We start from the raw sequence: 13,013 nt of genomic DNA on the forward strand, positions 1-13,013 counted from the left end.
GACTTTTGTGTTAGGTCAGTGAGGAATCGGAGGCTCGCATCAACTTCCTGGAGACACGGCATTCACCTCACCTTCAATGTATGCCCAGTGTGGTGCCCACTGGTGGGTGGGAGAGGTGGACTCGTTGACAGCCATGTTTTCACAAAGGGGCTTGGCGTGGTAAGATCAGATTTCAGCCCAGATTAAATTTCCAAAGACTCACCAGCCAACCAGATCCTCTCCAGCCGGTTCTGGCTCGTGGAGATGAGCCCATCAAAGTCAGAAGAGACCTGGATTCCATAGTGTCTTCTTCCCACACGTAAAGGGCCAGGGCTTCATTCCCAGATACCTCTGGGTGGACTTGAACCTGCAGCATTTTGGTTTGGAGCCAAGTGTTTTAGGCTGGGTTCGATAGAAAAGCAAAATTAATGAGCCATATCTGTACAAGAGGGCTTTAAGACATGCCCAAGGGACAATATACTATCTCTTCATTATAATTTTCTATGGGTGTTTGGATCCCCTTCGTGTGTGTGCGTGTGTATGTGTATTTGTTCCTGGTATTGTTTGTTCGGTGCCATCAAGTGAGTTTGAACTCACAGAGACCCGTCCGTGTACCAGGCAGAAGGAAACACTGCCTGGCCCTGTGCCATGGTCACAACCTCCCTACGTCTCACTGCCCCTCTACTTTACCAAGCCTGATGTCCTGTAGGGATTTGTCTCCCCTGACCTGTCCAAAGGATGTGAGACAAAGTCCTGCCATCCTTGCTTCAAGGGAGCATTCTGGTTGTGTTTCTTCCAAGACAGATCTATTTGTTCTTTTATAAAGATTTATCTCAAGAAAATTATGCATGAGGTTATAGGGGCTGGCAAGTTCCAAGTTCACAAGTCAGCTGTCAGGCTGGGGGCTTCTCCTGTCTCATATAGCTGCAGGGCTGTTGAACTGAAGATCTGCAGATCAGCCAGCAGACTGCTGGCTTCAGAGGCAAATGACTCTCAGGCCAACATGCGAGACAGCAGGATGCTGCCCCACAGCCACAGAGGCCACAACTCCCAAGATGTGCAGGCAACGTGGACGATGTTGACTCTAGTCCAAAGAACCAACGGTCAGATGACCATGAGCCAAATCCCACAAAAAATCAGGGGGCATTGTCAATGTCCACATATATTGGAAGCAGGCCCCACCCCCGAGGACACTCCCCTTCAGCTGAGTGGGTCCTCATTCCAGATCCTATCATGGAAGTGATTAAATTGTATCTGATCTAATCGTAGAGTGTGACTGTATTATAATGACCCGGCCACTGAGAATCGTGGTCCCACACACCCTTGCCCTTCACAGCCTATCCCTTGTCAACTTAGCCTTCACATTCAGTAACCAGTTCTTCCACCCAGAGATTCTCAATCAGCCAAGAGAAGGGACATTTCAGAAACAACTCTGTGGCCTGGGGAGAAGAAAATAAGAACATATTTTATCTTTGAGTGAAGGAAAGTCTTCCTGAAGTCTTTCATCCCATTCTCTATAATGTTACAATTCCATTAGTCTGCTATTGCCTCAATTTTAGATACATTATTAACATGTTCCTTTTCTTACTCCCTTAGCTCTACCTTTGGACACACACACACACACACACACACACTTTAAATGTCTTATTGTTATATCCTAGGGAGCACATACCTGAAAATTTTCTTTTTATTTGCCCCATTTTCAACTCATCATTTTCAATTTCTATTTTGTATTTTTAAAGCACGCTATCCTTAGTGCGTATATGTAAATGTTGGACGGGATCAGCAATGGCTAAGCACTGTCCTTTAATGGAAAGGTCAGTGGTTTGATCCCACCAGCACCCCTGTGAGAGAAAACACCTGACAATCAGCTCCTGTACAATGTGCAGCCTTGGAAGCTCCGTGAGGAACATCTCCTCTGAGCTGGGATCTCTGTGGGACGGGATCAATTGGACAGCAGTGGTTATTAAAAATGTGTGAAATATGTCTCAAGTTAATAGATGTCTTCGGATCTCAAGTTGATATATGGCTCCAGGTGATATATGTCTTCCTATCTCAAGACTGGTTTCCCAGGTCCCCTGCCTTGCTGGCCAAGGAGGACTACAAGATTAGGCTCGTCTGGTGGAATGTGAGTGGACTTTCCTTAAGAGGAATTCCTGGACTTGGCCTATTGCTTGTCCCCCTTCCCACTGGTTGCAATGGAGGTGAAGAGAGAGAGACAAGGGAGTCACACAGGTTGACACTGGCAGAGCCAACAATAGCCTTGATCCCTGCATGACAACGTGGAGTCGAACCCCACGTTGACCAGGAGCACCCAGCATGGATTGTCACAGGACAGAGACCTGAATGTCCTTGTTCCTGAAGTCATCAAATAGTCACGGGCCTCGTTGTCACAACAGCTTAGTTGTTTCCACTGGACAGCTGCGGATGATCATTTGAGCCTCAGCTGGGCTAACTGAAGGACAACAGCTGGAGGGAAAGGACCTGTCTTATTTCAAAGGCCCAAGTGGGTCAAGTTCAGAGAGGAAAGGCATCACTAACTCCAGGGAGCAAGGCCACGGAGCAGCAGATGGTCTGAATTTTCTCCCACATTAAATCCCAAGAGGGAGTGAGAGCGATTCCAGATGGGACTGGCTTAGGTCACGTGTCCACCTCTTGTCCAGGGTGGTAGGGAGATGCCCCGGACGGACAATCCCATCCTGACGTCATGGAATGGACCAGGGATGAGTCAAGTAAGCTAAGAGCAGGCACTGTGATCCAGGATGCCAAACCGCGAGGGTCGACCACACCCCTGAGCCCAGATGATGAGCCATATTAATTCTGTCACTAGATATTTTAATCTCATGACTGCATATAGGGTATCAAGGGTAAGTCAGAATCTTACGCTCCTGATACACACAGAGCATCCTGGTACACGTCTCTGTGACCCGTAGAGGCCGCAGAGGATGTCTCCCAGTGGCCGAGTCCGTCAGTGTCTTACTCTCCTGAGAGGACCATCAAAGAACAGCACCCCTCAAAACAGGGCTTCCCAGGGGAGCTCCTGGGTCAGCTCAGTTCAAGGAAGGAGGTCAGCTCCAAAGGTCCCGGAAACCACTTTATGGGATTCTGACGGTGTCCCCTTGATAGCCTTCCTCAAAGGGCACAGGATGATCGTAAGTGCTTAGGATAGAAGTTTAGGGAACGCTGAAGAGTGAATGCGTCCATGAGAAAAAAGGTCAGAAAAGTGACACCAGTCCATTTTTCTCCATCCCAGCCGGGGGATCAAGGGCTGCCCCGTGGGAATGTCATCGGAAAACCCTACACCACTCACCCTAGAGCCCCAGCCTTGTCCCTTCAGACTTCTTTTTGTTTCCCGAACTCAGAGACATTGGAAAGTAGCAGGACCCCAGTCTCCTGATGATGCCCGTGCCGCCATTGGGGGAAGGGTCGATCAAAGCGGGCAGGATTCTTCGGGTTGGTTAGAAGGCGGCCCCACCTTCAGAGGCACGCAGACCCAGGTGGAAGGTCTGTCAACTTGCCACAGCACCACGGTTGGACATGTGTGTTTCATACAGCTTTCTGTGATGTCGTGGCCATGCTTTGTGATCTGCCCTCCTATTTCCTGTCACTCCACTGCATTGCATAAGCGCCCGATCCCCACAAACCAAGCAGATTTTGTTTGTGCGAACCCACAGCGCGCATGCTCACCGTGGGGGGCAGTGACGGCTCCCCCTGCCCCGGTCACCATGGTGAGTGCATTATTGAGAATAAATACATAGCCAAGTGTCTTCTGAAATCAAGTGCTCGGCTCACCTCCGCATAATGAAGCTGTCAGTGGAGCCTGTATTTATTGAAGCACAAGTAGGTTACAAAACGTCCCTTAATGAATGGAAGTGCCTCAGTTGTCATAAACAAAGGGGGGGATTAGCACTGGGCACAGATGCTGTGAGGAGGATGGCACGTGTTCCAGGAGCGACCTTAATAGCTCCTCTTCAAAGGGGGACGTTCTGAGAGCCCTGAGACCAGTGTCTGAGAAGTGTCAGCCCCACACAGACCAGCTCAGCCAGCCTCTAGCGGCCTGCTTCCCTGTGTCACTGAGGCGAAGCCAACCCATGGTGACTTGGTGTGTGGGGAAAACGAAGGCGTCCACTGAGTGTCCGCGGTAGATCTCCAGGTCTCTCCTTCCAGGAACCTCCTCCTGGAGGGTTTGAGTAATGGACTTTTCAGTCCACCACCCACCATGACCACTGACCCCTCCCAGAGACCCGCCTAAGAAACAATCGCCCGGTTTTCTTAAAGACATTGATACTGGATACCCGAGGGGCCTGGGAACAAAGTTGGTGAATAAATAATACCCTATCTTTTCATCCCCCCTTTCCATGAACTTGGCGAAGCCCCGCCATAGACATGCTACATAAGGGTACCTGTTAGGAAACAGCCCTTCTACCTCGCAGAGCACGCGGGAGAGGCCTGCTCATGGGAAGACCTGTCCAGGAGACACACCTGCTGCTGTCCTTCACCACCGTCCAGAGTTGCCCTGAGCACTTGGGATGTGCAGCAGCCACCGTTCTGGGGTGACTCACGAGTTAACTAAGCAGCAGAGTTGTTTCCTAGAAATTTTAAAATGACTCCTTCGAGAAGTGTGCTCTGAATCCCAAATAACCTACTTATGAATAAAATTTAAGAAAAACAAAAACCCGTGATCTGCCAGAAAAGGCCTGCACAGTGATCATCCAGCACATGATGAAAAGATTGTCAGGCCCAGTTTGATGACCTATTTATTTAAAGCAAATTAGACTCAATAAAATTCCAGTGCACAGTAATTGGGACTGTCTTTAGAATTCATCCCAACATAATAGCAGCTGTCCGCAGTGAATTGAACTTTTTCCACCACCACGTCTTGCTTGCCTACAATTTAATTGTTTCTGCAAGGCAGGCATTGTGGCTGATCCACCTGAGTATTTTAGCACCACATCCAGAAGGTCAGACGGGGGTCAGTGCATGAATGTCCAATTTACAAGTGCCTGTGCTCCACGGTTTTGCACAATGGCCACTGGTCTCTTGGGTCCTTTTCCCAGAGGGACCGTATCCATAGTGATCACCTTTCTCCTCTTAAATGCCTGGAGTCACTTCTGACCCAGAAGGACCCCAAGCACAGCCGAATGAGTCCGCCTGTCGGGGCCTGATGCATCCTCACGATGGTGGTTGGTGTGAGCCCGTTGTTGCAGCCCCTGTGTGGCTCGACCTTGCTGAGCGCCTTCCTCGTTCTCACTGACCTCCACCTTGCCAAGGACGGCGTCTGCTAGGGACTGGTACTCATGCTTCCAGCCGTCACGAGATTGTCATGATTCTCCGGCAACACCGTAAGTCAAGAGCATCCATTCTTTTGTTGTCTTCCTGTGCCGGTCCGGGGAGGCCAGAGAAACACTCCAGGGAGACTCACATGTGCATGAGAGCGAGCGTTCCATCGAAGAGCAATTGTTACCTTCTACAGGTCCCCATCACATGCCCCATCCCCGCTGCTCCTCTTGCCTCGACGCCTCTCCGTCGGCTCCAGGGGTCCAAGAAGAGAAAACAGCAACAGAAAACACGTCCCCCCTCTCGGTTTGTACATCACTGCTTGTGCAACGTTGGCATTCTTTACACCATGTTTCGTTCTGTTTCCCTTTAAAAGCTTCCTAGGCAAAAACAAGGGTGCACAAGGAGACCCGTCGGAAGGTTTTTCTCTCCCCTCAACCCTGGCTTGTCTCCTGGATCGGTAGGAGAAAATCCAGTAGGGCTGCCACCCACCCCTTCCATGAGGGAAGGAGACGAAGGAGGCGGGAATGTGGGTAGAAATAAATGCAGCGGGCGGCAGAAAGGGCTTGTACAGGCTTTTTGTTTTAACTGTGAGTTGAGTGAAAATCAACAGAGCAAATCAGTTTTCCATCCAGCACTTCATCCACACACAGTCTGCTTCGTGATGTGCATGGAAACCCCCACCGTACGGTAGGCCTCCTCCCATTTCCTCCCCGTAGCCCCTGCCTTCATCCCTCCTCTTGTCCTGACCCTTCTGAGCTTTCTCTTTGGGCACATGTTGCTCTCTGCATTCACTGTCTTAAGAAGCGAGCACCCCCACCCCCCGCGGTGGCGTTATCATCCACTTTGCAGCCCCAGCTGTCATTGACGAAAAGGTGAGCCCTCGGGGTAAGCTCAGTTTCAGGTCTGAAGAGGATCGATACAGTGATTACATTCTCAAGAGTTCCACCGGTCTCTGACCAGCAAACGTGGTCTCCCTCAGGACTCTGGGATATGTTTCCTCCTGTCCCGTCCAAGACCTGCTCGTGCCGTTGGCAGTGGTAGCCGGGCACACTCTAGTTCTTCTGGTGTCAGGTTGATAGTCAAGGGTTCTGCTAATCCTTTGGGTTCATTGTTTTCCTACGTCTTTGAGTTCCTTTAAATGTTGTTTCTCTGATTAAGAAGAAACAAATAGTTATATCTCAGAGGGATGACTTGAAGACTCCACTCACAACTTGAGTTAGTCTGGATAGACTAGAGAAATAAAATTCATAACCACTCCTATTTTATAAGAGAGAGTTTTATAGAAAGGGTAAGTGTCCATGGAGAAAGCATCCCAACCCAGTGCTGTCCATGAGTCCGACGTTAGCCCATATGTCCGACACCAATCTACAAGCCCTCCTCCCTCTCACAAATCACACATAATGATGCTGACTACAGGAGGAAAGCCAGATCAGTAATCATGTAAGCATCTCAGCGCTGGCAGGGGTCATGCAACTGCTCCAGCACCCAGGGCTGCATCGGAGTAGGTCCATGTGGCTTCTCCTCAGGGATGACTCACAGGAAGTGAGCCTTGCCAGTTGAAGCAAATAACTGGCTAAGGCAGCCACACACTGGTCGGACCATCAGAGAACAAGAGACCAGACGGGCGAGGCTCCCCAAGCCATTTATCTCTTTGCCCTTCCGTTACTCCCACATGTGTCCACCGGCCAGATTGGCACAATAAACCTTAATTATCACACTACTCAACAGAACAGGACGTGGGACGTTGTCTTTGTTTTCTCGTTAGGAAGGACATTTTAACTTTGGGAAATTTGCTTTTCTCTAAAGCCTGCATTTAGGTTAGATAACGCAATATGTTCCTACGAGTGTTAAACAGCAGGGAATGAACGTCAATTCAAATTCAGGGGCTTCAGCACCAGAAAACCCCAGGTGAGCTCACAAGAACATTTGGAACTGTGGTCAGGAGCCCCACCCCCACCCCCACCATCCTGGGCTTCACTCCACCTCTGCAAGGCCCACCTTCCCCATCAGCTCGTGACATTTGAAACGCGCTGGACCTGATGGGGCCCCTGTGAGAAGGTCATGAGAAAAACCAATCCTGCACTCAGTAGAGGGCCTGTCTCCTGATAAATACTCAATGCCTGTTAGCAGTGCTGAAAGTGGTGGTTACTGAGATAAAGTTTATTTCACCAACCTGGCCAATAAATACATGTGGGGTTAATTGAAGGGGTGGAGAGATAAATGGCTCGGTGAGCCTCACCTTTCTAGTTCTCGGGTCTCTTGCTTTGTGATGGTTGGACCAGGGTGCAGCTGTCTTAGGCAGTTCCCTGCTTCAGCTGGCAAGGCTCACTTCCTGCAAGACATCCCCAAGGAGAAGCCGCATGGACCCACCCCTATGCAGCCCTGGATGCTGGAGCAGTCACGTGGAGACCCCTGCCAGCACTGAGATGCTTACACGCTCACTGACTTGGCTTTCCTCCTGCAGTCAGCGTCATAGTGTGTGTTTTGTGAGATGGAGGAGGACTTTGTGGATTGGTGTCGGACATATGGGTTAATGAGTTGATGTTAGACTTGTGGGCTTGGGCAGCACTGGGTTGGGATGTTTTCTTGATGTGCACTTACCCTTTATATCAAACTCTCTCTTCTACATGAGTTTCTGTGGATTGTTTTCTCTAATGTACCCAGACTAACCCAGTTACTTAGTGGTGATACTGATGATTATGTGGTCCAGAGAGCACAAACGTGGCAGCCAGGTAGACCAGTTGCTATGTTGACAATGGACTAGTGGTGACTGTGTACCGGAAGAGGTCCCGTGGAGCTCATCTCTTTACTGGGAGACATACCCTTACCTAAACCTACACCCCGTACCCATGAGCAACACCCTCTGGTGGGGAGGACTGGACGCATTGCTCTATAAGCAACCCGACTCTCTGTCATCAAGCTGATTAAAGTTCATGGTGACCCTGGAGGACAGAGTACCACTGAACTTGTGGGTTCCCGGGACTGTAACTCTTTCAGGACACAGAAAGCCTCCTCTTTCTCCCATGGAGCAACTAGTGGTTTCGAACTGCCGACTTTTAAGCTCACAGCCCAACATGTAACCACTGTGCCACTAACCCACCCCAAATGAATTGCATTTCAACCAAGATTTAATCTATAAAGACCAACCATCCATCCAATTGCTTTCAAGATGATCCTAATTCTTGTTGACCCCACTTGCCTAAGAGTAGAACTGGCCTCCACAGGGTTTTAAGTGGCTGGGTTTTTGGGGGGCAAGTCGATTGCTCATCCATTGCTCCAGGGGCCCCATGGGTGGATTGGAACCATCAGCCCTCCCATGAATAGACTAGCTTGCCAACCATGGACTTGAGATGTCTGACAGGCTTGCTCCATCCTCAGGATCGGCATGTCCAATTCACCAGCCCAACAGACTCTCAGCTTCCATGTATTGAGCATGGAACATTCCAGGGAGATGAGGTACCATCACGTCAGTGGCACTGTGGAAGATGTAGGGCTCAACCGCCAGCTGGGAGGTGGTGTGAACTCACCCGGAGGGGCTGAGGAAGACAGGCCTGGAGGTGTGACTCTCTAGGACACCCGGGGGCCACCATGAGTCACAATGGACTCGGAGGCCACTGACAGCAAAGACCAAGGAGCCATCAGCCTGGGTACATGGAGACCCACCCTGTTACCTTTTACTCTCACAGGTTTAAGTTGGCTTCTCTGTAGTTAGAGTTAGAGGTGTTCAGGAATTTCACTTTTTCATGCTAAAGCCACAAACGCCGACTCATAGTGACCCAACAAGACAGGGTGGAACTGCCCCTGTGGGTTTCCAAGATGATCTGCCAATGAGAATAGAAAGCCCCATCTTTCTCCCAAGGAGCACCAGGAGGTAGTTTCGACTGCTTACCTTGTGGTCTCAGCCCAACCTGTCACCATGAAGCCACCAGGGACATCAAACCACAGACCAGCAGACCGAAACAGCAGCCCTGTTGCCATCTGGTAGATTCTGGCTCACAGCGACCTGCAGGACGCAGGACACCTGCTCCAAAGGGTTTCCAGATCTTCAGTCTTTACAGGGGAAGAACCATGGAGGTGCCGTGGGCTTGGCTTCTAACAGAAAGGGTAGCAGTTCGAACCCCCCAGCGGCCCCTTGGGAGAAAGATGAGGCTCCCTGCTTCCTTAAAAGGTTTACAGCTTCGGGAACCCCGAGGGGCATTTCTGGTCTATCCTGTGAGGTCACCTGGCATCGGAACCAACTCAACAGTGGAGCAGCATCCTGGGGCAGACAGCCTCATCCCTCCCCCATGGGGTGGCTGCTGGGTTTGAACCCCCAGACCTCTCTTTGGGGGGTCTAATGCTTACTCTGCAGAACCACCAAGTTTTCTTAGAAACTAGCCCAGCAAGCCTGTGCTTCTCTATGTAACAGGAACAGGGCACCCAGGCGGCAGGGGGCTGTGCAGGCCATGCCACATGGCCCGACTCAGAATCCCGGGTGCACATGGCCGGCCACTGCTCTTCTGCTTGGCTGAAGCCTTGGGAAGGGGTGCGTGCAGGCTCGCAAGTGTTTGGGCCATCAGCATGCAACCGGAGCCCCCTTGACAGCAGTCAGAACCCCTGGAGCGTGTGCTCGGGGCAGATGGGATGGGAGCCGACTGCACATGTGTGGTGACATGCCAGTCCATTTGAACGTAAGCCTGCAGTCTGACCCACCAGCCCCAAGCAGACAGCCCCTGTAGCCCACCACCTTCCCCAAGACTGCCCGAGTGGGGCATCTCAGACATGCCATCCTCTCCCACAGGGCCAAGGTGAAGAAGGGCCTGAACATCATCGGGGTGCGGGCCAGCAGCCCCTCGGTCTGGGACATCAGGGTGAGCTCGGACCACACCGGGAGGCATTCCCCGGCCGTCATCCTGTGCAGGAAGACGTCGACCACCCCAGAAGACAGGTAAGTTCCCCGGCGGTGGAGGCAGGTGCCCTCAGGTGGCCTCCTGCTTCTCAGCTTGCCCTTTGTCTGTGTTGGAGAGCGGCCTACATGCTCAGCGGCTCTGGGCACAATGGGCGGCCTCGGGGTTACTCAGCCCGGTCCCCAGTGAGTGACCATCTCAAACCCACGCTGTCCCTTCTCGGCACAGAGCACCACGCTGTACAGTTGTGTGCTGAAATCTCCCATGCGGTGCGGCTGGAGCCCTGTGCCCGCCTGTGATTGGACACTGCAGGAGGAATGCTAAGTGTCATGCTGCCAGCCTGCTGGGGGCACAGAGGACCCGGGGCGAAGAGGTGTTGTATCCCTTTGACCCTCCGCGTGAGGCCCCGCGGACTCCCTGGTCTGGCCACACGTCTGAGCCGACCGCAGGTTGCTTCTCCTCCATGTATTCCCCGGGCTCCCAGGACGAGTCAAGAACCAGCGGTAGGCCGGTTGCGAGTTGTGTCTGCAGTGTAGAAGTGTAACACGCCACACGTCCGTGTGTGGAAGACGCGTTGTTGTCTGTGACTCACTGCAATCTGGACTGTGTGAGCCCCAGCCTGTGGTGGTGACGCTGGCTGGGCTGATGGATATGAAGCGTCTAGAGCCAGTTCTGAGGTTGGATTGCTAATGGTGAGTGGGCGGTTCAAACCCACCAGCCACTTCCTGGGAGGAGAGTGAGGCAGTCCACTCGCACAGAGGTTCGCAGCTGTGGCGACCCCATGGGGCACCCTGACCCCATCCTGCAGGGCGTCTGTGACTCAGAACTGACTTGAGGGACCCTGGGGACGCAGGTGATGGTGACTCTGAGCTGGGCCCTTTGCGCTGTGACGGGAGCTTGGGAAGTTCACACCAGCTACAGAGCTGGTGGTCAGGGAAGCCAGGCCGCCCGTCTCGGGCTTCTGTCCTCAAGACGGTGGGTGGTGGTCACTCTGCAGCCATCATGGGACCGAGGAGTCTCGGAGCATGCACACAGCACAGGTGTGCCTGTGTCTGATGGCCGGGACTGCCATGTCCCCATGGGGAGAGCTGTCCTCGGTGTTGTGACATGAGCAGACAGAACCAGGACCCATCTACCGTGGCTGTGGTTTATTTCGGTGGTGTGGATTTGGCTGCCTGGTGACCTGGGCACCTCAGCGGGGCCCTCTGCCAAGCCCTACGCCCTCTGCCAGGTCCCTGCGGTTATTGGAGGTCACGGGGGCAGCTGAGGTGATGGTCACCTCGCGGTGAGCTTCCCCTCCACCAGACGCCATGCCCTTCCCTGGTGACTGGCCGTTCCCGACTACCTGCCTGGAGCCAGTGAGTCAGCATCTCCCCCTCCAGGCTCATCAAGGACAATCTCTGTGTCTGATCCCAATCCCTTCATCTGGCTGGCCGCCTGCGGACAGACAGACAGACAGGGTAGGCTCTTCCTTGCCCAGCGGCTGGGGCCCTGATGGCGTGTTTGTGACGCATTTCTTCCTCATCCCTTCACTCCTGGGCTTATCACAGGCATGGAGAGGAAAGTGGGGCAGCTCTCCTAGGGTGGCCTGTCCCCTGGAGGATGCCCACTGCTTCTTCCAGGTCCTGTCATGTGGGGACTTCCATAAGCTCCGCTGTGCGTGCTCTGTGGGGGTGGAGAGACTTGGGACCCCCTGAGGGGATGCAGACGGGCCCGAAGCACGTGTTGGAGGCCTGACTCTCAGTCCTCGCTCCCCCATGTCAGCGTCCGCTCTGAGGGGACAGGCATCCCCTGGGGGGACCGGCTGTGCCGTAGCACCCCATGTTGTGATGGGCCTCTGCAGCCCCCATCATACCCCACGTCACCCTCCGTATCCTGCTTGGAGCTATGTGAGGGGGACAGCCAGGCACACACACAGACACATGTAGGTGTATTTGTATAGCTCACGTGTGCATGCGTGTAGTTCATGTGTGCATAGCATCTGTGATATAGTTAAAGCTTATTGTGACAAGCTGGCAGATAAACACATGTGGGTTGAATTGAAGGGCAGAGGGATAAATGGCTCAGTGAGCCTTGCCTTTCGAGTTCTTGGGTCTCTTGCTTTCTGATGATTGGGCCAGGGTGCAGCTGCCTTCTCCAGTTCCCTGCTTTAGCTGGCAAGGCTCACTTCCTGCAAGACATCCCCAAGGAGAAGCCACATGGACCTACCCCGATGCAGCCCTGGGTGCTGGAGCAGCTGCATAGAGACCCCTGCCAGCGCCGAGATGCTTACGCACTCACTGACTCAGCTTTCCTCCTGCAATCGGTGTCATAGTGTGTGTTTTGTGAGATGGAGGAGGACTTTGTGGATTGGTGTCGGACATAGAGGTTAATGGGTTAAGGTTGGACTTGTGGGCTTGGGCAGCATCCCAACGTGGGGTTGGGATGTGTTCTTAATGCGCACTTACCCTTTAGACAAAACTCTCTCTTATACATGCGTTTCTGTGGATTTGTTTCTCTAATGTACCCAGATTAACACAATCTGTGTACCTGTAAGTGTGTATGGAGGAGGCCTGTGAGTACGTGTGTACAGCACATGTGTGTGCCTGAGATGTAGGTAGTGTGAGCACCTGGGCAAGCACACCCCGTGGAGGGCATCTGTGTGTTCCTCATGCACCTGAGGTTGCCATGGGGATGCGTTTGGCTCTGTCGGACTCCAGGGCCAGGGAGGGGAGGCTCTATAACGGGATCCCATAGGAACCAGGTCCAGCAGGTTCACAGCTCCACTCCAGCCCTCCTGGAAGCTGTGCCTCCCTGGCGCACAGGGGCTTTGCCACAGAGAGTTGAGGACAGATTCTAGCACCAGGCCAGCCTCTGCCACCACGTGAG

General features: G+C 52.7%; 1 protein-coding gene across 1 annotated transcript in view; it reads left to right on the top strand.

Annotated features, from left to right (window-relative positions):
* The window catches only part of TMEM132D (transmembrane protein 132D), a 408,020-nt gene that overhangs the window by 223,234 nt on the left and 171,773 nt on the right, over nucleotides 1-13,013 (top strand). Inside the window, exon 3 of the mRNA XM_075534423.1 lies at nucleotides 10,040-10,186. Within this exon, the coding sequence (XP_075390538.1) occupies nucleotides 10,040-10,186 (147 nt within the window). The remainder of the gene's footprint in view (nucleotides 1-10,039; nucleotides 10,187-13,013) is intronic.

Source organism: Tenrec ecaudatus, chromosome 16 (genome assembly GCF_050624435.1).
Source record: "Tenrec ecaudatus isolate mTenEca1 chromosome 16, mTenEca1.hap1, whole genome shotgun sequence".
NCBI lineage: Eukaryota > Metazoa > Chordata > Mammalia > Afrosoricida > Tenrecidae > Tenrec > Tenrec ecaudatus.